Genomic DNA, 23,567 nt, shown 5'->3' with positions numbered 1-23,567 from the left:
TTCAAATCCAGCTTCAGACACTGATGAGCTGAGTAAACCTGGGTGAGTCCCTTCACCACTGCCTGCCTCAGTTTCCCCAACTGTAAAATGAGCCCTTACCTCACAGGGTTGTCATGAGGATCAAAGGCAGGTACCATATGAATGGTTATTCTCTCCCTGTCACCTTCCCTTCCCCCTTTTCCTAAAGGACATCACTCCCTGTAGGGCACACACTCCAGGGCCTCCCAAATACCGAAGATTATTCTTAGTAAGAATAATACTTCCCCCCAATTGAGAAATGGTCAAAGGATATGGACAGGCAGTTTCCTGATGAAGAAACCAAAGCTATCTATTCCCATATGAAAAAATGCTCTAAATCTCTAATGATTAGAGAGATGCAAATTAAAACAACTCTGAGGTACCACCTGACACCTATCAGATTGGCTAAAATGACAAAAAAGGAAGATAATAAATGTTGGAGAAGCTGTGGGAAAATTGGAACACTAATGCATTGTTGGTGGAGCTGTGAGCTGATCCAACCATTCTGGAGAGCAATTTGGAATTATGCCCAAAGGGCGATAAAGCTGTGCATACCCTTTGACCCAGCAATACCACTTTTGGGTCTTTTCCCAAAGAGATCTTGGAAAGGGGAAAGGGACCCACATGTACAAAAATATTTATAGCTGCTCTTTATGTGGTGGCAAGGAATTGGAAGTTGAGGGGATGCCCATCCATTGGGGAATGGCTGGACAAGTTGTGGTATATGAATGTAATGGAATACTATTGTGCTGTAAGAACTGATGAACAGGAGGAATTCAGAGAAACCTGGAGGGTCTTACGTGGGCTGATGATGAGTGAGATGAGCAGAACCAGAAGAACATTGTACACAGTATCATCAACATTGAGTGTTGACCTACTGTGATGGACTATATTCTTCTCACCAATGCAATGGCACAGAAGAGTTCCAGGGAACTCGTGATGGAAGAGGATCTCCAAATCCAAGAAAAAAAAAAAAAGAACTGCGGAGTATAGATGCTGATTGAACCATACTATTTCTTTTGTTTTGGGTGCTGTTGTTTTTCTATTTTGAGGCTTTTCATCAGTGCTCTGATTTTTCTCTTATAACATGACTAATGCAGAAATAGGATTAATGTTATTATGTGTGTATATATATGTGTGTGTGTGTGTGTGTATAGATATATATATCTATATCTATATGTATATGTATATAGATATAACCTATATCAGATTACCTGCTGTCTAGGGGAGGGGGAGGGAGGGGAGGAAGGGAGGGAGAAAAATTGCAAAGCTTATATAAACAAAAGTTGAGAACTATCTTTACAAGTAACGGAAAAAATAAAATACCTTATATGTAAAAAAAAAAAAAAGAATAATACTTCCTTGGGGCAGCTAAGTGGCGCAGTGGATAGAGCACCAGCTCTGGAGTCAGGAGGACCTGAGTTCAAATCCAGCCTCAAGGGGCAGCTAGATGGCACAGTGGATAGAGCACTGGCCTTGGAGTCAGGAGTACCTGAGTTCAAATCCGGCCTCAAACACTTAACACTTACTAGCTGTGTGACCCTGGGCAAGTCACTTAACCCCAATTGCCTCACTAAAAAAAAACAAAAAAAAAAACAAACAAACAAAAAAAAACAAATCCAGCCTCAGACACTTGACACTTACTAGCTGTGTGACCCTGGGCAAGTCACTTAACCCCAATTGCCTCACCAAAAAAAAAAAAAAAAAAGAATAATACTTCCTACGTCTTATCTCAATAGGGTCTCCCAACAACCCTTGGAGAGAGGTGGGATCACCATTCCTAATTTACAGATGAGCTTAGGTGCCCTTCCCATAGTCCCACGGCTATGAGATGTAAGGCTAGATCTGAACACAGGTCTTTGTGACTGCAAGCTTAAGAATCAACCCACTAGGACCAAAAAGAACTTTCTCTGCTGGATCCTGAAAACTCTTCACAGCCTGGCCCTACACATGCACACAGATGCACGCATGCACAGGTACACTAAGCTCTAGCTAGCCCAGGGTTCCTCCCCCTCCCCCCTCCCCCCCCACACATACTATCCTCCAGCTAGCCTGGCCTATCTGCCCTTCCTCACCCACGCCCCTCCCTACATCTCTTGGCACAGCCTGGCCCCCCCCCCACACACACACACACTCCTGGCTTGTGTCAGACAGCTGTGACTGTGCCTTCCACAGGGAGCCCGAAGTCTGCACTGGCCACCTGGGAGCTGGGGCCTTCCTGACCAGTGTATACAGAGATGCCTCCTAGGAGGCAAACTCCTTGGGGCAGGGACTGGTCTTGCTCTTTCCTTGTCCCCTTTGCCGGGAACCTGGCACACTTAAGCACCTGATGCCTTCTCATCTGCAGTAAGCCCGGTCCCAAGATGGTGAGCCCTGGGAGCGAGGAGCCGACAGGAAGCCTAAGGAAGGCCCAGGCCAGATACAGAGCAGGCCAAGCCTCCAGGGCCAATCAGTGCTAGGGAAAGGGGGGAGGGAGAGAGAGGAAGGATGGAGGGAGGGAAGAGTTAGGGAGCTAACCCTAGTGTACAACCCACATCCCTGAGATGCCCTGATACAGGGAATAGAGATGGTGAAGGGGTCCAGGAATCAGGCCAGAGTACTTGTGAAAGCTTGGAGTAAGTGTGCCCTCAGACCAGGAGGGGCCCCCTAGAACACTGCAGCCCAGGCCCCGGACACCCCCTGGTCTCTCCCTTCCCTTTGCGCTTCTGAAGGGATCAGCTGTTGCCCAGCTCGGGGGCCAGGGCCTCCCTTTGTTGGCCGACAGCATGAGTTTCTAGTGAAGTCCTATAAACTTCCCTTAAAGTGAACAAAAAAGGCCCAAGTTGTGATATGAAGACAGTCCATGGCAAAATGAAGCTGCTCTGGGGAGAGTGATGAAAATTTTACTGACGTCCCAGCTTCTAATGCAAACCAAAAGCCAAATCGAACAGAAATATCGGTGTGTGCCCTCCCCTTCTCCCCTCACCCTCCCTGGCTAAGCCCCAACAAGGCTGTTCTTCTCTGGGGCCTCCCAGGAGCCTCCTGATTACTAAAGTTACAAAGCACTTAGGGAAGGTCTAGTCTGTGACCCCAAACTCCTGCTACATTAACCCGAACATTCACTCTCCCTGAAAAGGCAGCCAATCTACGGACAGCGAAGAAGCAGCTCTGCCCCAACTGGCAGCAAGACTGAAGGCAGATCGGAGGCATCGGACGGAGCCTGCCCGGATGAAATCTCTCAGAGAAGAGTGGCCCCAATGAGGAGGTAGAGTGCCGCCTGAGGCGAATGATCAACCCAGGGTCATTCAGGCAGCAGCCCGGGGCAGGGATCGATGAGAAGGGAAGAGTTGGGTCCCAAGCCCTGGGACCTCGGAGGAAGTACATGGACCCCCAAAGAAGGCATCAGAGCAGACATGTGGTCCTACCTCAGTGTCTAAGGTGATGTGGAGAGCAGGAGAGCGGCCTGCTAAAGCAGGATGGGGGAGGAATGGGGAGAGGGTGGGCCTTGGCATCTGGAAAGCCTGGGTCCAGCCCTCACTGCCCCGAAGGCCCCTGGACACACCGGCCTGGGCAGGAGCAGTGGCAGTGAAGGTGCAGGAGGGGCCCATCTTGGCTGGTTATCCAGAGTAGAACAGGGTTGCCCCAGGACATGGCTGGCTTCCCACTAGTGGGCACCTCTCTGCCATGATGTGGCAGACAGAGGGGATGCCCATTCCATGAAGGAATTCTGGGCATGGCACTCAAAGGAGACAGCTCTCCCCTCAGAGCCTTCTTACGCTCTCCTCTCAGAAGGCATCTGTTTGCAATATTCATGGACAAAAAGCCTGCGGCCGCCCATGGCTCCCATGAGAATCCCAACATCCTGGAATTGTAAAGGGTGCACATACCTGAGAGTGAATGGTACTGTGGTCTACATAGGCCTCGCCACAGCCAACGTACGTGCATCGGTTCTGTGGAGAGACGGAAGTGAGTGAGCTGTTTTATGGTCCCCCACAGAAAGCTGAGTCCCACCCTGGCCCATGCCCATCGCTCGAGCCAGATCTAGCTACACAGTGTCTGGAGCACCATGAGTGTTCTCCTGTTAGGATGAACGGTGACCACCCAGTCATTCACAACCATTTCTACGCATGCATATCTATTACAAGCCCAAGTGTCAATCCCTGCACACCTGACCGTGGCCTTTTAACTCCATTTGCCTTTACAAATGAATTCTCTGAGCTGGACCCATCTCTCTATGTGCTGCACTAGCACAGAAACACTTGGACAGATGAGCAATAGCCAACTTAACTCAGCTGCTCCAGAAAGCGCTGGCACCCTATCACTCTCAGCCACATACCTCGAGGCAGGCCCAGAGATTAGGTCCTCTGACTTTACAATCTTGGCAGGTACCCTGTGAAGAGAGACAAGGCTTTTAGGAAACATCTGACAGCCACGCGAGTTCCTAACAAAGCTCACTCCAAGCGAATGGATCCAGCCAAACCCCAATAAAACAGCAGCAGCAGCAGCAGATGCAGCAGCAGATGCAGGCAGGGCCAGGAGAGCCAGGTGGGAGCTGCAGCCACGTCAGACACACAACCCCGAGTGGGTGATTCTCCCTTCTTAGGGTCCCCAATGTCTTAGTCACAAAAGAAGAGGGCGTCACATTCAGACCTCAAATTTTACCTCCTTGAAGCCATGTTCTGATCTAAAATGGGCATTTGTAGTCATTTTCATCTTTCTTCTGACTCAGGAATCCCACAACGGGTCAGAAAGGCCAAGGCCATTCTGTGGGGAACCTGAGGCCATGGAAAGGGGGCAATTTCTAATCCCGCTAGGTGGCCGTGTTCAGCGTCAGTGTGGCGATGGGCTAGACTCTATGTTCTTTCTCTAAGGCCCCTTCCAGAACAACTTCTCTGAGTCTAGTGACAATGAAATCGGGGCCCTTGCCCCGCCTGCCTTCTAGGGTGAGCACCCACTGGAGTGACCAATGCCCACGCTTAGGAGCCCCTCTCTTTCATCAGCCGCTTCTGGTATCCTGCTGGATAAAAGAGTGCAGAACCATGCAACAAGAATGACAACCACCACTAGCACTTAGGGAGCACCCACTGTGTGATCCCCACCCCCACGCTGGGAGGCAGCCTACAATGTCATATCATCATTCAGTTTTCAAAATGCTTTCCTCCCAATACTTCCTTGAATGATGCATCATCAGTTTGTCCCCATTTAACAGATGAGGACACTACCTCAAAGCAGTTTGGAGGGTTCCGGTGGCAGAACGAGGTCTGAGGCCCCTCAGCCTCAGGCCCACAAGCCCAGGGTTCTCTCTCTTAGGCCAGTCTCGGGCCTCCTGGTTCCCTACTCATGCCACCGCTCACTAAAATGACATACCCCGTGCCCAGAGAGCCTTCACAGCCCCTCCAGGACAGCTCCGGAGCATCCTGGTGGTGGGTACTCTCAGGAGCCATCCAAGCTGTCTTCTTTGTGACCCCAGAATAACCACCCACCCTCGGGCCAGCACACTGGCCTCTAGAGCCGTCGGAGTTTGTCTCCATCTGGCCTCCGTCTCAGACAGCTCCCTCACAGAGGTAGCCTCAGGAGACCTTTCTGTAAGTCGTTCCCATCTCACATGACTTCTGGGTTCACAAGGGGGCCAGGGTCTTGAGTACACATCGAATTCCAGTGGGCCTCCCCTCTTCCCTAGCCTTTCTAAAAATGTTAGTGAACCTGGCAGATTTCCATAGGCACCCACAAAACAGTCCAATTTTCTCAGACTTCTCAATTATGCAAGCTGATTCTCTTTCCAGGATCGGCCAATGCCGACACAACACAATAGAATCTGGACCACCCCACCTACCATCACACCACACAAGCGTCAGACACATCGTAAACCAAGGAGTTAGGACAAAGCAAGAGCACAGAGCCCTGTACTTAAGGAAGATGACGTTTGGTAAAGCGGACATAGCCGACGCTGACAAAAATCACCTTACTTTATTCCCATTCTGATAAAACCAGTTTTTCCCAATCAGGATTCTGAGGCTTGGTTTTTCTTGAAACGTTTCTTAGTAACCATTTCCAAGACTCATTTCACTACAGATTCATACACATATGGCTCTCTCTTGGGAAACTATCAACGGAAAAATAATTCAATTACCATGGACACTGTCAAGATTCATCTACACGCTTGGTCATTAACAACAAGCCTTGAAGCAAATTAATTGTAGGCAAATAGTAAAGTCATAAAATGTAAAGCTTACAAGAGATTTCTGTATCAAATTTTCTTTTGTTATTTCACCCACTGACTCCAAATGTGGACAGTCACTGCTGAGTGCCGGCATTTCAACGGTAGGCATTTCTTTAAATCCGGGAACTTTCAGGCCAAGATAATATCTATGTGACAGAATAAAAACACACACACACACACAAAATACAGATTAGGGAGCTGTCTCATGACCATATCAGGTAATAGTACAAATTGAACAAACAGCAATTCATTAAAATTCAGGCTGCATTTGACTAAAAAGCTATAAATACACATTTAGCCACAAAATCAGTGACCTGGCCAGCCAGATTCCTCTGCCCACTGGAAACCCAAATCCTTACAGAATGTCTGGATGCTCATTTATTATCACTGGACAGGGAGCTGGTCCCTTTGCTCCTCTTCTTCCTCACTTCCAGCCTCTTTGCTTTTCAGAGTTTTGCAAAAGAAAAAAGCAAATAAAACTTGGTGAATTTTGAAGCTGATGCTCATTCTCACCTCTTGCAAGCTGATAATCTCACCTCAGAGAGGCAGCTGGTGTGGGGCGAGGAAGGCTGAGCTTGGCTAGACAGAGCAAGGCCTGAGTCCAAGCAAGGCCTGATTCCAAGGCCTTGCTCAGACACATACCAGTGGGTGATTCCGGACAGTGGCCTCACCTCTCAGGGACCCAGGCAACTGGCCAAGATTCTGAGCTACAAAGAGGGAGTTGCCCATTTGCATTAGAGGTTTTCTATTTGGTTTTTTAGTGGACTGTTCTAAGAAAAAAATCAATTAAAAATATGAAAATGAAAGGTGAAAAAAGAAAGCCTCATTTGCCTATCATTTACAAATGAATTTACTATGGGTTTAAAAAATCTTATTATTAACAATAATATCTAGCAATTATATAATGCTTTAATGTGCACAAAGCACAGTACAACGACTACCTCAATGTCTCCTCACAACAACCTTATCAGGTAAATGTTATTATTATTCCAATTTTACATATGAGGAAACTGAGGCAAGCCACATTTAAGAGGCCGAATTCGAACTCGGGTCTCCCAAGCTGGAGGCCCAGCATTGTAGCACTGTGCCATCTGGCTGTCTTAGTGTAAATCAGGTTCTAGAGCTTGGAACACATTCTTTTATAGAAGCAACCAATCACTCAACATTTATTAAGCCCCAATTCCTATGTGCCAGACCTGAGGCCTAGTGCTGCCAATCAGTCAGTCAACAAGTATTAGGTATCTGTGCCAGGCAGGAACCGGGAAAACCCAGACAAAGCGGAGCCGCCCCTGCCTTCCAGAAGCTTATGGTTCATCAGGAGAGAAAACACTTCTGAGCAAGACTCTGCATAGGGCTGGGGCTGGGGGGAGAGGCCCTACTGAGGTGACAAGGTCAGGAAAGAAGACATTGGAAGGATGCTGGGGGCCATGGTGGGCTTGAACCCAGCAGACATCTGCCACAGCTGTTTCTGCCCACATAAGGTCTTTTTTTTGTTTGTTTGTTTTGTTTGTTTGTTTGGTTTTTGTTTTGCGGGGCAATGGGGGTTAAGTGACTTGCCCAGGGTCACACAGCTAGAAAGTGTCAGATGTCTGAGGCTGGATTTGAACTCAGGAACTCCTGAATCCAGGGCCGGTGCTTTATCCACTGTGCCACCTAGCTGCCCCCCCATATAAGGTCTTAATGATAAATTCACTCTTCCAAAGGGTGGCAGGGAACTATGGAGGAGAGAGCGCCCTCTTCTGGCCTGGAGGTCTTGGGTGGGGTTGAAAAGATCAGTGCCCTGGATTCCTGGGAGGAAGGGCAGAGAGAGCTTGCTTTCCAGATGGTTTTCTTCCCAGCCTTCTCTGAAACCACCCCATTTCTCCCTTTTGAGGGTCCAGCAGTGCTGGAGTCACTAACACACCACAAACGGTCACCATTCCCCAGAAGATGGGCACCTCAAGAACGCCAGTCCTTTGCCATCACTAGAAGAGCTGCTGTATTTTTGGACCCAAGGGTCTGTTCCCTCTTTGACCTCTTTGCAGTTTATAAGCCTAGTAGCAGCATCACAGGGTCAAAGGGGACACACAATTTTGTAACTTTCTAAACAATTTTAAGTAGCTTTCCAGAATGACTGGACTAATTCATGGCTCCTGAAACAGTTCAATAACATACCTGTTTTCAGGTACATTTCAGAGGTGGTACAGCAGACAGAGCAATGGGCCTAGAGTCAAGAAGACCCAGGTTCAAATTCTGCCTCAAACTCCTACTAGCTGTTCATCTCTGGGCAAGTCACTTAATAGCTATTTGCTTCAGTTTCCTAAACTGTCAAATAAGATCAATAATAGTACCTACCTCCCAGAGTTGTTTCGAGATCAAATGAGAGAAATCTGCCAAGTGCTTAGCACAGTATCTGGCACATAGTAGGTGCTGAATACTTATTCCCTTCCCTTTCCCCATTTTCTACAGGCCCTACAACATACCACTTTGCTCTTTAGTTAACTTTGCCAATCTGACAGGTGGAAGCTAGAACCTCAGAGCCACTGTAATTTCCATTTCTTTAATTATTAGTGATTTGAAGCATTTTTTAATATGGTTCTTGGTTGCTTAGATTTCTTCTTTTGAAAACTGCATGTTCATATCCTTTGATCATTTGTCAAATGGGGAATGGCTCTTATTCTTATAAATTTGAATCTATTTCTTATATATTCTGGAGATGACTTTTATCAAAGAAACTCACTGCAAAGACTCCCCCCCCCCCAAGTTCTTACATCCATTCTAATTTTAGCTACATTTGGTTTGTGTAAAGGCTTTTTAAATTTATGTAATCAAAATTTTCCAGTTTTTCTTCTTTGGTCCTCTATGTCAACCAACTTGAATTTAAAAGACGTGAATAGAAGATGGAAGTGAGGATAAGTAACCTACCAACCAACAACATGTACTAAGGTTCACCATGTGTCAGGCACCAGGGAGAGGAAGAGTAAAATAAGTTCTTTCAAGACAACAGAGATAAATCCACGGTAACTTTTGAGGGATCAGGGAAGGCCCTGACGAAGTAACCCATGAGCTGAGTCTCAAAGCAATGAGGAGTTCTGAAAGAGTGAGCTGAGGAGGGGGTGCCTTCCAGGCAGTCTCTGTTAAAGGTCAATGTGGGGCAGCTAGGTGGTGAAGTGGATAAAGCACCGGCCCTGGAGTCAGGAGGACTTGAGTTCAAATCCAGCCTCAGACACTTAACACTTACTAGCTGTGTGTGACCCCTGGGCAAGTCACTTAACCCCAGTTGCCTTACCAAAAAAAAAAAAAAAAGGTCACTGTGGTCAGACCCAAAGCTGTGGAAAGGGAAAGTATGTAGCAAAAGAGAAGCTCAAGTCAGGCCTCACAGGGCTTTAAATGCCAAACTGTAGCTGATCCTATAAGAAGCCACAGGAGTTTACATAAATCATCAGCATTTCCACATATTGCCAACAGTCCTGCAGCCAGATGGAGAAATTCAATTGAAAATAACTGCAGAAAGTATAAAATACTTGGGAGTCTTCCTGCCAGGATGCACATAGGAACTACATGAACATCACTGTTAGACAGAGTTAGAGCAAAGGGTGAAGATTCATGGCTTCCTCAAACTGGGGAGAATGGAGGAAGGTTGATGGAGGAGTCCTGCACAGGCTGGACCTGATTTATAGCATTCATTTTCCTCCATATACAAGTCAAGAGTCAGCCTACACGGATTAGGCACCCGCTAAGTGGGGGGAGCTGGGAGGGGAGAGGACAAATCAAAAGAAGAGCCAAGCCCTGCCCTGGCCAAGGAGCTTACAATCAGACTGGGGAAGACAACACACAAAAGGGCCTGGGAAGGCCGGGGAGAGCGGAGTTCCATTCCTGGCTCCATCCCCCAGTGAAGATAGCAGAGGGGGGTGAGGAGGCTGGGCTTCCTGGATCATAAGCAGAGCAGCCAGACAAGATGGACCCAGGCAACGGCGGGTACGTTGGAGCGGGTGTCTGTGTTTGTGCATGCGTGTGTGTAAGAAAGGTTTCAGGTCATTTTCTTTAACTCTCAGTCACAGAAGGACGGGGTTCACACCCCACCTCAGGAGCTCCTAGTACCCAGGAAACGATGAGCAGGCCGATTTCAGATAAGCCTGGAAAGACCTAAATGAACGGATGCTGAGTGAAGTGAGCAGAACCAGGAGAACATCATACACAGTGACAGCAACATTGTGTGATGATCCACTGGGATAGACTTGGCTCTTCTCAGCAGTGCAATGACCCGAGACAATGCCAAAGGACTCGACGGAAAATGCTTCCACCTCCCGAAAAAAAGAACTGTACAAACTAAATGCAGATTGAACCACACTGTTTCTACCTTTTTTTTTCTTTTTTGAGGTTTTTCCCTTTTGTTCTGATTCTTCTTTCACAACATGACTAATGTGTAAATATACTTAATGTGATTGTACATATATAATCTATGTCAGATTGCTTTCTGTCTTGGGGAGGGGGAAGGGAAGGGAGGGAGATCAATGTGGAACTAGAAATCTTATAAAAACAAATGTTGCAAACCATCCTTACATGTAACTGAAAAATACCCCCACAAAATACTATTAAGATTGGAGAGAAAAAAAAGACTTGAGTTACAGCAGGAGAGGGTAATGGATTTTGGGATGCCCAGAGGCCCCTGCTTGCTCGAGAACCCACAATGACTGGTTCATGAAGTGTTTACTAAATGCTCAGTCGCTCTCGGTCTCTGTCTCCGTTTGTCTTACTCTCACCTACCTATCTTACAAGGTAAGCCATTCTACTTTTGAACATGTTAATTGTTGGTGAGCATGTCCTTACATCAAGCCTAGATTTGCTTCCTTTGAACTTCTACCATTGCTCTAGTTCTATTCTCTTGCACCAAGCAGAACACAACTAGTCCTTTTTTTTTTTTGAAAATTTCAAATACTTTTTGTATTTCTATTCTTTTTTAAATTTCTTACCATTTTTATTTAAAGTTTTGAGTCCCAAATTCTCTCCCTCATTCTCTCCTTCCTGAGGTGGTGAGCAATGAGATAGAGGTTACACACACACAATTATGTAAAACATTTCCATGTTAGTCATTTTGTACAAGAAGACGAGAATAAAAGAAAAAACATGAAAGAACCAAAGTGGGGGAAAAAAAAGGGTGGAATCAGACAATGCCAAGCAGAGGGGTGGGCACTTTCTCCTAATGATACAAGGGAACCACTGAGGCTTCTGAAAAGCCAAAGGACATTTACGGATGGTTCTAATTTTAACTAGTTTTCCCCATCCCTTGTTCCTGAAAGGGCAACCTTGGGGCTCTCCTCCCCCGCCCCCAGCCTGGGTCTGGATGAAAATGTCCCTGGGCCAAAAAAAAAAACAAAAATTTTTTTTTTTAATTTAAAAATAATGACGGGGGGGGGGGGTGGGGGGAGGCGGGGGGCAGCAGCTAGGTGGTGCAGTGGATAGAGCATCAGCCCTGGAGTCAGGAAGACCTGAGTTCAAATCCAGCCTCAGACACTTAACACTTACTAGCTGTGTGACCCTGGGCAAGTCACTTAACCCTAATTGCCTCACCCCCCTCCCCAAATAAATAAAATAGAAAATGTCCCTGGGCAAGAACTGGAGCTGGCAAAGTACAGAAAGGCCATTCCCACTGAGCTGTGACATGAAGACCTCACTCGTGAAAGCAAGATCTCACTGCACCAGGCTTGGTGCTCCAGGTCTCCCCCTGCTGCTTTTGGTGAGTGCAGAAGCTTCACAAACCAGAGGAAAGGAACCCCCGAAACCCACGTGACCCCTTTGGACAGTGGGATGAGGTACAGATGGATGGATGGAAGGAAGGAAACATGGTGCCCAATTGGTCCTGAACGTCGTCAGTCACCAAAGAAAGCTGTTTGACTGATCACACCAAGCGACTGCGGAGTCTGCCTGCTGGTCAGGGGCTCCCCACCACGATGCCAAGCAGCCAACATCCAACCAGCAAGCTCTCGATAACAAAGCACCCACTCTGTGCTGGGCACCAGGAACACACAATGAGAGAAGACAACTTTGGTTAAAACCTCCCAATCTGAAATGGTTATCTGGGCTTGGGTTCAGTCTGTCCTGTACAGGTGACAAGCAGTGGGCTAATCAGCAAGCTCTAAGGAAATAAACCCTTAAATCATGAGAGAAGAATTAAAAAAAAAATTAACAGATGCTTCTCTTTTTTTGAAGAAGTGCAAAATAGAAAGAACTTCCCTAAATCACTAGGTAATCATGTGACCGATGAGGAGGACTGATTGCTAACGAGGAGGACTGGCGTCTGATGATTGATTATTGATGACAATGACAAACAGATGATACTTCCTTTGCTGGGCTATTGTGAAGAAAATTCTGTGTCCAGTATAAGGTACTATATAAATGTTATCTATTACTGTTGTTGCAATAGATCACTAGGTAATCACACCTAGGAATTGTTCAAATTCTCTCCTAAGTAGGGAATGCAAATTCAAACAAGTGTGACCACTAACCTGCCACCCATTAAACTGGCAACCGTGGTTTTAAATGATAAGAGACAACACTGGCAGACAGACATTGGCACAACCTTTGAAGAAAGCAGCATGACGCCAGATACTAGGAGCCTCGACTTGACCTCTCTATGAGTACAATGACACAGAGGGAAGAGGGCTGGAACCCAGTTGGGGCACATCTGTCCTGAGCAGCCAGAAGTTGGGCAGCTCTTCACAGGGTACCTGCATAAGGTATCTAGGGCCCATCTGCCTGGAATCCATGGATCCTAGCACTGAGCCTCAGGAAAGGGAGCTGGGGAGGGCTCCCTGGCAGCCTTCCATCAGGACACCAAACAAAAGAATGGTTTATTTTTTTGGGGGGGGTGAGGTAATTGGGGTTAAGTGACTTGCCTAGGGTCACACAGCTAGTAAGTGTTAAGTGTCTGAGGCCGGATTTGAACTCAGGTCTTCCTGACTCCAGGGCCAGTGCTCTATCCACTGCACCACCTAGCTGCCCCTGTCATTATTTTCAAATTTAAAAACCTGAGTTTAACTTTGCCAAACACACCGTCTCCTGTAAGATCGCACACCTTCCTCTCTGCGTTTTTAAATTGTCTGAATTCTAGGAAGTACAATGAAACGGTATCTAAGGAAGGAGGGATGGCCCCTCGCTGTCCAGGGAATTCACACCCTTCCAGGGGTCTGGACAAAGGGACCTCCCACTTGCCTTCCAAGTCCAGGACTGCAGATGGTCGCGGTTCCTGCCTAGGCTGACGCCGACCCTTTGACTGGAAAGGGACAGAACCCAGGCTGATTTCTATGGTGTTTCCATCATGCAGATGCAAAGGGAGACATGTGGATGACTGCTCTAAAAGTAGTGACCACAGTGACAATACTGCGATGGAAGCTGGAGGGTCGACTTGCTGGGGTCAACTAGACAGTACTCTTCCTTTTGGGAAAGCACAGCAGTTCATCGACCAGATAAGCAAACAGACAGAGGGGTCAAGGGTGCCCAGAAAATGAGGTGCCTTAAAAACTCCTAGCAGGGGGCAGCGAGGTGGCACAGTGCAAAGACCACCAGCCCCGGAGTCAGGAGGACCTGAGTTCAAATCTGACCTCAGACGCTTAACACTTACTAGCTGTGTGACCCTGGGCAAGTCACTTAGCCCCAACTGCCTCACCAAAAACAACAACAACAAAAAACTCCTAGCAGGAGCTTCATTGAAAGCCTTCCTTCCTTCCTTCCTTATTTCCTACCTGACTAGGCCCAGGGAGTGACAATGACCCCTAGTTAGGCAAGCATCCCACTCCCTAATAACTATAACTTAACCCCTCCTCTAAAAGCATTGCCTTCCCTCTGGCTCAGGGAAGATGTACACCTCCTCCCCTGGAGCACATCCTCTCGTGCCCAATACTATCTCTGATCAGAACGTGTGCCAAAGTGAACTCTTTAATAGAGGGCTGTCCAGAACCACTGTTTCCCCACTGTGACAACACTAGGAAGCACTTGTGCACTTTATGGTTTGCAAAGCACTTGATCTTCACAACAGCCCCATTTTCCAGTTGAGGAAATGGAGGCAGAGTGAAGTGACTTGCTCAGGGTCACACAGCTAGGTACTCTTATTAACAAAAATGTCGGGGCAGCTAGGTGGTGCAGTGGATAGAGCACTGGTCCTGGATTCAGGAGGACCTGAGTTCAAATCCAGCCTCAGACACTTAACACTTACTAGCTCTGTGACCCTGGGCAAGTCATTTAACCCCAATTGCCTCACCAAAAAAAAAAAAAAATGTCCCTCATGGCTTCAGAAAAACCTGGGAAGACTTATATGAACACATGCAAACTGAAGTGAGCAAAACCAGGAGAACACTGCAGGATAATCAACTGTGAAAAACTCAGCCACTCTGGTCAATGACCCAAGATGATTCCAAAGGACCCATAAAGAAAAATGCTATCCTCCAGAGAGAGAACTAAACTCTGAGGGTAAATGAAAGCAGACTTTTTTGGACTTGATTTTCTTGGTTTATGTGTTTGTGGTGCAACACAGCTAATATGGAAATGTTTTGCATGAGCTCAGTGTATACTCAAAATAAAACTGCTAGCCTTCTCAAGGAGGGAGGGGCAGGACAGAGAGTGAATTTGGACCTCAAATTTTTAAAAATGACTTAAAAATGTTACATCTAATTGGGAAATATTTGATGAAATAAATAAAAACAATTTTTAAAAAACAACAAAATTGTCCTTCCTATTAAACCTGTGCCATCCTCCCTGGAAATTACTTTTTATATATGCACTTTATATTTCATTTTCTAAGGACCGCTAGGTGGTGCAGTGGATAGAGCACTGGCCCTGGATTCAGGAGGACCTGAGTTCAAATCTGACCTCAGACACTTGACACTAGCTGTGTGATGCTGGGCAAGTCACTTAACCCCAACTGCAGAAAGAAGGGAGGAAGGGACAAGGCCTGACAGGAGCAGATGCTTAATACTTTTTAAATTGAAGTCAACTGACCAGATTTTAATCACCAAGATCCCCTGCAGTCCCTAGATTTGATTCATCACTTTTAAGATATTCAGGCAACTGTCCTAAAACAAACTTATCTACTTCCGTCATTGTCCAAACTCCCGCTATGGAGCAGAGGACTTGACCTGTTTCACTGGGGCCTGGGGCCACTGGAGGGGCATTCTCTCAACTTCTCCCTCCTGCAATCCTCCAAACTTATCAGTATCCTCCCATTTCTCCTCCTGGCCCACCTAGGGGAGGGAAGGAAAGAGTACTGGATTCTACCCAGGAGAAACTTTCATTCATGCCTGCCTGAGCCTGCTTCTTCACCCAGAGAAGGTAAATGGTACCATACTTGCCTGAAATCCCCAGCAAGGGTCCCCCTCTCAGCCCCACCTTCTTTCCTGGCCCCTGGCTTGCAAGGACCTCCCTGCCCCTTTCATCTATCCCATGTGGGCTCGGACGTCTCCCCATCCAAATGAGGGGGGATGGGCAATGCTGTTGTCCCCAGTGCCTCTGGGATCCTAGCCCAGCAACCAACCCTTTCCCTTGGGCTTTTTCTCCTCTCCACAGGCTGCTTCTCATTTGTCCAAAACCAGTCCTAAAAAGGACTTCCCCGAGAACTCAAGCCGAGGGACTCCATTCTGAATTTGGTTAAGGCCTTTAAAGCAATGTGCATCTCTCAACAGGGAAGCCAGACTTGAATCCAGGGCCTGCTTTGGCCACCGTGGCCTCTAGAAGCCTGGCCTGAGTCATTGCCTCTGTAAGACTGTCCTTGTTGCAGGACTGACCAAGGCCTCTAGCTCAGCTGGGGGCTGAGAGAGCCTACATTGATATGAGACTCCACCAGCCTCCAGGGAGTCCCAGTCATTAAACGCTCACAGATTCAGCCCGATGGGCTCCAGCTCTCTGCACTTGGGCCCCCACGGGGTGGTAAGCTAATGCCCATCCCAGATTCCCCACTTACTAATGACCTCTGTGAAACCGGAAATAAAGCTTTTTCCTTCCCCATGACTAGTTCAGCCAAGTATTCTTATTCCTCTTCTTCTTACTGGACAGTATTAGATTCCTAACCAGTCCTGACTCTGATGAGTGAGGACAAACACCTGCTGCAGCTTTCGATACTCAGGAAATGCAAAGGAACACCGAGCAGCTCTGTAGGCCGTCCAGCTGTCACTGTCTCCCTCGATTCAGCAGGAAACTTCCAGGAAGAGTTGTGTACAGTGAATGCCCCCCAACAGCTCTCAGAAAGGTCAGCAATGGCCTCCAGAAAGCCCCGGGCCTTCTTCCAGCCTTCCTTCCCCTCCATCCTTGGGCAGAACCCCATCCTCCAAGAACACCCTTCTCTTTCTGGCTCCCTCCCTGGCCCATCCCTCGGTGGGGCCATTCTGTGTCCTGGGAAATCTCCCGTGTGACTTCCACTGTCTCCCGTGCAGATGACTCCCCACCCTGCTCCTCCCTGGCCCAGCCTTTGCTTTTGGTCCTGTCACATTCCCAACCTGGATGTTACTATCTTCCCCCTCGATGCCCATTCAGACTAGAGGGATACAGGCCCTCATTACCCCCCACCAGCATCATCAGGCTCCCACTCTCATGCCATCCTCTTAAGTGTGGCACACAGACACCTGCTAAGGGTAAAGTTCACATTTCTGCCTTTCATTCAAGGCCCTGAGCAGTCCAGCATAGGAGGCAGGCACTCCTTGTGAAAGAGAAGGTCTTGGGGGCAGCTAGGCGGTACAGTGGATAAAGCACTGAACTTGGATTCAGGAAGACCTGAGTTCAAATCTGGCCTCAGACATTTGACACAGTAGATGTGTGACCCTGGGCAAGTCACTTAACCCTCATTGCCCCTGGGGGAAAAAAAAGAGGCCTGCCCATCTGCTTTGCTGCAGCCCCCTAAGGACCAGAAAATTCCCCCCCCCCCACTAGACTAGGAGCTCCTGAAGGGCAGGGTCCATATTGCTGCTGTATCCACAGTGCCCTCACCCTGCTAGCACAGCCATCATAAGCACTTAATCAATGCCATTCATTTTCAGGGGCCTCAGAGCAGCTTTGCCTGGCCCCCATCCCAGCTGGTGAGCACCTAAGGTGGGCCTTGGACCCCCTACAGAATTAGTCTTCAGTCAACTTGTAGCCCCACTGCACGCCAAGCCCATAGCCCCACCCCCACCCCAGTAAGGTCCTTGAGGGCAGGGGGGAGACACTCTCCCTGGAAACCTGACCCCTGAGACGTTAGTCTCTAGCTTCTCCCCTCCCTTGCACCCGTGGGCCGACCAGTCATGCTGGCCCCCTGACTTCCTCGGGCCCATCACCCTTCCGGTCTCCCAGACAACAGAGCCAGCCTTCACCTCCTACCTGGAGTCCCTGCCTCTCCCCAGCTGCCAAAGGGATTCTCTAGGAGCAGGGCCGGGGCTTTTCCAACATTCCTCTGCAGGTGCGGCCCAAATAGTCTCCCTGGTACTCCCAGAAGGGGCTGCCAGTGGGGTCCCCCAAGCTCAGCCCCCACACCTTGTTCTCCTGTGGGTGGGTGAGCGCCTAGCACAGCGCCTGCCGACCCAGTGGCAAGGTAAGGGCCTCCACACGGGGAGAGGGTACGGGGGTGGCACCAGCAGCTGCAGGAGGTCACACCTAGAGCTGGGGTTCTTAACTGGGGGTCCCCGGAGGGACGGGGGAGGCGGGATCGGACTTCGTTTTCATTGGCTTGCCCGGTCATCTGTAGCCCCACAAACGAGCCAGAAGGAGCTGGGCCTCCTACCTTGGGGCTACAAGCACTGGAGCAAGCCCCCCTCCCATCAGCACCTGGGGAGGCCGCCGCTCACGCCCTTGGGCTCCGTTCCCCGCCCCCCCCACCTGGGGCCACTCATCGCCAGGGGGAAAGGCGCCGCCAAACGCCCACGCCCCCCCTTCCCGGCCCTGCGGACCCAAGCCCCCAGCGGGGGTGGCAGGGCAACCGCTCGCTCGCCGACTGCGGCCTTCCGTCCCTCGCACACAGCAGGCGCTTAATGAGTGCTCGCGCGGCGGGAGCGAGGGAAGGCGGGGCTGCGGCCCCGGCGCCGGCTGTCATCGCCCCCCTCCGCGCGCAGGTGCCCCCGCCCCGCCCCCCGCCGGCGCCGCTCACCGCTCCCGGTCACGGTCACGGTCACGGCCGCTCGCGATCCGCGCCCCGGCCCCGGGCCCGGCCGCCTGCGCTCCAGCCCGCCGCCGCCGCCGCCGGCGCGGCCCCGCCTCCAGCGCCGGCCACGGCCCACGGCCCACGGCCCGCGGCGGGGCCCACGTCTCGTCCCGTTGCGTCGCGTCCCGCCGCTGCTGCCGCCGCCGCCGCCGCCGCCGCACCTGCCTCCTTCCGGGGCCGCGGGCCCAGCCGGGAAGGGCGGGGCGGGGCGGGGCGGGGCGGGGGAGAAGGGGGAGGGGGATGAGGGAGGAGGGAGGGGAAAAGCCGGACGGAGGGTGGAGGGAGGGGGGGAAAGGGAGCGAGCCCCGCCCCCGGGCTGGTGGGCAGGCGCACACGGCCCCGAGGGAGGGAGGGGGGAGGGGAGAAAGGAATGAGCCCCGCCCCCGGACTGGTGGGCAGGCGCAGACAGCCCGAAGGGGGGAGGGGAGAGGGGAGCGAGCCCCGCCCCCGGACTGGTGGGCAGGCGCACACACACCCGGGGGCGGGAGGGGGCGGGGAGAGGGGAGTTAGCCCCGCCCCCGGACTGGTGGGCAGGCGCCCTCAGCTCCGAGAAGAGGAGGGGGGAGGGGAGAGAGGAGCGAGCCCCGCCCCCGGCAGGTGCACACGGCCCTAGGGAAGAAGGTGGGGCGCAAGAGGGGAACGAGCCCCGCCTCGGGGCCGATGCACATGGCCGGGAGGGAGGGGAGGGGAGAAGGGAGCGAGCCCTGCCCCCGGGATGGTGGGCAGGCGCACACAGCCTCGAGGGGAGGAGGGGCGAAAGGAGAGGAGAGCGAGCCGCGTCCGGGCAAGCGCAAAGACCGTGGAGGGCGGGGCCTCGGGAAGAGGCGGGGCTCTGGAGGGGCGGGGCACGGAGTCCCACCTCCTCCTCGTTGGTCTGGTACCGCCTTCTTCTGTTCTCGGCCGTTAGCACGTTAGCTCCGGGTTGGATTGTGCGCTCCTTGAAGGCAGGGACCGTCTAGCCCTGTCTTTGGGTCCCCATAGAAGGTGCACAGTTAACGCAGTCAGGGAAACGCCCCCCAGTACCCCTCCCCATCTCTGCTTTTCTTCGGCCCGACCCTTTCTGAAGCGCCCGAGACCTCCTGGCCGCCCTTGGGCGCCAGCTGTGCGCCAAACTCTCAGTCCCGTGGCCTGGGGTGACCGTGCCCCACTTGGGTCCTGGGGCGGGAGATGGAACCACAGGCTAGCTCAGTGTCGCGCATGGATAGAGGAGATTCCGTCTCGCCGGGAGCTGCGTCCCTACCCCTGGTCTCCCCTTGGAAGAACACTGACTGTAAGAGATCCTAGCGTTTATGTAACATTTTGGGGTACTCCGAGCTCTTGGGCTGGGGTGAGCGTAGGCGGGGGGGGGGGACGCTCCAGCTCCGCTACTTAGCGTCCATGAGCTCGTACCCACCAACAGTCCCTTGGAGCCCAGAGCAAGAACAAACCCTAGACACGTCCCCCCAGACCCTGGTGTCAACGGCATTTATCCCCCCCCCCCAACCCGGATAAGTCCTCATCCCACGGGAGCTCGGAATTGGGACCAAAGTCAATCAATTGAGAAAGGGCTGGACCCATGCATTTCTGTCCAGGCATGTGATGAAGTAAGCACTACCCAGGAGCCATGAACTCGGGAGAAGCGTGGAAAGGTGTCCGTGGATTGATGATGCACAGTGAAGCCTGCAGAGCAACCCGGACACCCTGTGACTACAACAGGTGTGAGCGGAAAGAACAACCGGGCAGTAAAAATCCAAAATGAGTGAACAAAATTGTAGAACCGAGAAGACGACCTCTTGGTGGATGTCCACTGGTCTTACACATGACCAGAGCTTTCCTCTCCCCCAAAATACTATTTGTCATATCGGATAGCTCTCGGAGAGGGGGAGAGGGAGGGACACATGGGATACTATGGTGACATAAGAAACAAAATATAAAAACATATGTGTATGTGTATATGTGTAGGTTTATACATATACACATACATTTACATATACATATACACTGCTGAGATGGTTTCAGAAAAACCTGGAAAGACTTAGATGAACTAATGCAAAGTGAAGTGAGTAGAACCAGAACATTATACACAATAACAGCAACACCATGTGATGATCAATTGTAAATGACTCAGCCCAGCAATACAATGATCCAAGATAATTCCAAAGGACTCGTGGGAAAATGCTATCCACATCCAGAGAAAGAACCGATAAGAGTCTGAATGCAGACAGAAGCACACTATTTTTCACTTTGTTCTTTTCATGGTTTTTTTTTTGGGGGGGGGGTCTGTTTTTTTTCACAACATGACTAATATTGAAATATATTTTGCATGATTGCACATGTATAACCTATATCAAACTGCTTACCATCTCAGAGAGAGAGAGGGTAGGGGGAGGGAGAGAATTTGGAACTCAAAAATGTTTTAAATGAATGTTAGAATTTGTTTTTACAGGTAATTGGGGGAAAAACAAAATATTATTGAAAAGAGGGAAGGAAAGAAGGAGGTAGGGAAGGAAGAGGGTGGGAGGGAGGGAAGGAGGAAGAATGGAGGAAGAAGGAAGGAAGGAAGGAGAGAAGGAAAGAGGAAGAAAGGAGGAAGAAGGAAGGGAGGGACAGAAAAAGGGAGAGATGGAAGAAGGAAGGGAGGGATGGAAGAAGGAAGGAAGGAATGATAAGAGAATGGTGATCATCAGATTAGGAGAGAAGATTTCTCAGCCTGGGAGATGAGGACAGAATGCAATTTATCCATGAGGGAAGACTTGTAGGGTTGTGTGAAGGCAAGCAATGAAGTATCAAGTTTGGGAAAGGATTGTTGTCCACTTTGTTTGATACATAGAAAAGGGCAATAATATGGAACAAACAGGGACAAGTAGGTAACAGTCATATTGTGTTAGTCCATTAATGGTGGGGGAAGGAGATTGCTTTTGATCCTGTATACAGAGTGCTGTACATTGGGGGGAAGGTTTATTACCCATGGGACTATGCAAAATAACTCCCTGGGGGTGCTAATAATTTAGACTCTCTATTTCATTCCCTTTGGGCTTCCTGTCCAAAACATTCCTTCCTGACCACATTTAATATATTGATGGGCATTGGTGCCCTCACTTGATCTGGTGCTTCGTAGGAGGCCTGGCACATAATAGGCAGTTAATAAATGTTTGTTCACTGACTGACTGTGGATCTGCACGTCAGGCAGCTGAGTGTCTCCTGAGGGAAGAGTGGCAGCTCCACAGCTCATTGGTGGAGGAACTGACAGTGGTGTCCTCACTTCAAGTATGTTACAACATAGTTACAGTTTGTGTATAGCCAGTGAAGTGGATTTACAGATGGCATTATCTGGTTTTCCCTAAGCCAGCTCTCATAAAGGAACTTTTGGGGAAGTCATCAAGATTCCTGCTAAACACACACACACACACACACACACACACACACACACACACACTGAAGCAGGCAGGCCTTCCAGGCTTTACTAGGGTGGTGACATTCCCCAAGGGGTTGGAGTGTTCCCTTTCTTTGGCTGGGGGAGCTCCCATTCTATGGGGGTTGCTGGGAAGAGTTGAACCCCCAGGTCCATTTAACCAATTGACTTCAATTAGCTTTGTCAAAGAGATATTTGCTTTGAAGATACCGCCAAAAGGCAGCTTCTAATACCTCAGGGGGTGCACTCTCCCCCATCCTGCAGGACAGCAGACTCAGCTTTGATGGGGTTGCTGCACTGCATTGTTCCCTGGGTGTTCATGTTCCTCGCCTCCACTCCCACTAGGCAGGGCCCCAAAGCTGCCCAGGCTGGCTGCATCCCCAGGCATGGACTCTACTCCTGAACCTCCACTGGCTCAGGTCATATCCTTGTCTTCTCCTAAAATGAAAAAGCAAACAACTACCTCGTTTTCACTGCCAAATGGATGGGGAGGGCCAGGACTCTCCCCTCATGGCATTGTCCATTGTCATTCCCTAGAAAGCCTCCAGAGAAGAGAAGCGACGCCAAGGGAACCAGGCTGAAGTCAGCCTGGTGCCCTTGAAACTCATGCGGCCAAAGCCAGACCAAGGGGCTCCCGTTTGGCGCTCTAGGTGCACTGCACATTCAGCTTGAGAATTCCAGGAGCTGGGAGGACTGAGCTCCTTGGCTAGCCAGGCATTGCTGGCCTCAGGCTGACTCAGGGCCAGAGAGGCCAGTACCCTGCCACAAAAAGACAATGGCAGAGGTGACATTTTTCCTTCTCCTTTATCAGCCACACAACAGTGTAAAAATAACCCTGATCTAATCTGAGGAGTCAACCAAAAAACCAGCAACGATCAAGGCTATTTGAGGCAGGATCAATGGGTACAACCTCAAAAAGAAACCTTCCCCGTGTAAATTGTGCCTGGAGACCTTAGCTAAGGACCGTGCTTAGTAACACACTGAAAAATGGACGCTTTGTAGCCCTTGAAGATGACCCGTGACAACTCATATCTGTATACTTTAACAAAATAAACTTGAGAAAAATTTCTTACCTGTTTCAAAAGCTTCCCAAGGAAGAGTCTTTGTTTGTTAAAAAATATAAAAATACAAGATGAAACTCTACATGACAGGTGGGTGGGGCTCAAAAATGAGTTTCTAGGGCTATTATTCACACCTACCTACACTTCCTCTAGGACCTGGGTGTTTTTGTAAGGCTAGGAGGGTGGGTGGGGAGGGGAAGAACTGTAATACATAACAAACCCTGAAAAATAAAATAAATGAATGAAGATACAATCCAATACATCAAACACCCCTGGAAAGTTCTACTGGACTCGGAGTTGGAGACAAAAGACTGCCAGAAACCATTTCTGTTGCTTCCCAATTATTCTAACTGCAAGCATTGTTCTGCTTCGATGGAAAGTCCACACTGCCAAAGTTCCTTCACCCCTGTGCACATCTCTCTACTCTTTGGAAGTCCCAATTGTCAAGATTTCTGAAGGAGAAATGGTCTACAGTCAAAACTGACAGTTCAGTTAACAGGGTACTTCATAAAACACGACAATAGCTTACCCTTGGAGAATAATTTTCTTTAAATCATTCATCCCCTCTTTGACCACTCCCTCCAAGATTTCTCCTTGCCAGCTGGCCAAAGGTGAAATTAACTGAAGTAACTCAAGTAATCCATTAACTGAAGTAATCCAAAAGTCATCTTTGCTTTGACCCTTAACTTAAAGCTCCAGGGCCTGGGGAGAGAGGGGGATGTTCTTAGATGGATCCCCATGTCCTGTCTCTGGTCCCGGAAT

At 49.6% G+C, this 23,567-nt stretch overlaps 1 protein-coding gene across 2 annotated transcripts in view; it reads right to left on the bottom strand.

The window, feature by feature from the left end:
* The window catches only part of USP33 (ubiquitin specific peptidase 33), a 53,810-nt gene extending 35,370 nt beyond the window's left edge, over positions 1 to 18,440 (bottom strand). For both annotated transcript variants that reach the window (XM_044001332.1, XM_044001333.1), the window contains exons 1-4: positions 18,300 to 18,440; positions 6,231 to 6,363; positions 4,334 to 4,387; positions 3,885 to 3,947 (exon numbers count right to left, since the gene is read on the bottom strand). In XM_044001332.1, the coding sequence (XP_043857267.1) occupies positions 3,885 to 3,947; positions 4,334 to 4,387; positions 6,231 to 6,326 (213 nt within the window). In that variant the 5' untranslated portion in view covers positions 6,327 to 6,363; positions 18,300 to 18,440. The remainder of the gene's footprint in view (positions 1 to 3,884; positions 3,948 to 4,333; positions 4,388 to 6,230; positions 6,364 to 18,299) is intronic.
* Positions 18,441 to 23,567: the final 5,127 nt, after the last annotated feature.

Source organism: Dromiciops gliroides, chromosome 4, assembly GCF_019393635.1.
Source record: "Dromiciops gliroides isolate mDroGli1 chromosome 4, mDroGli1.pri, whole genome shotgun sequence".
Classification (NCBI taxonomy): Eukaryota; Metazoa; Chordata; class Mammalia; order Microbiotheria; family Microbiotheriidae; genus Dromiciops; species Dromiciops gliroides.
The sequence above is the reverse complement of the archived record's forward strand: the minus strand, read 5'-3'. Positions and strand labels throughout refer to the sequence as shown.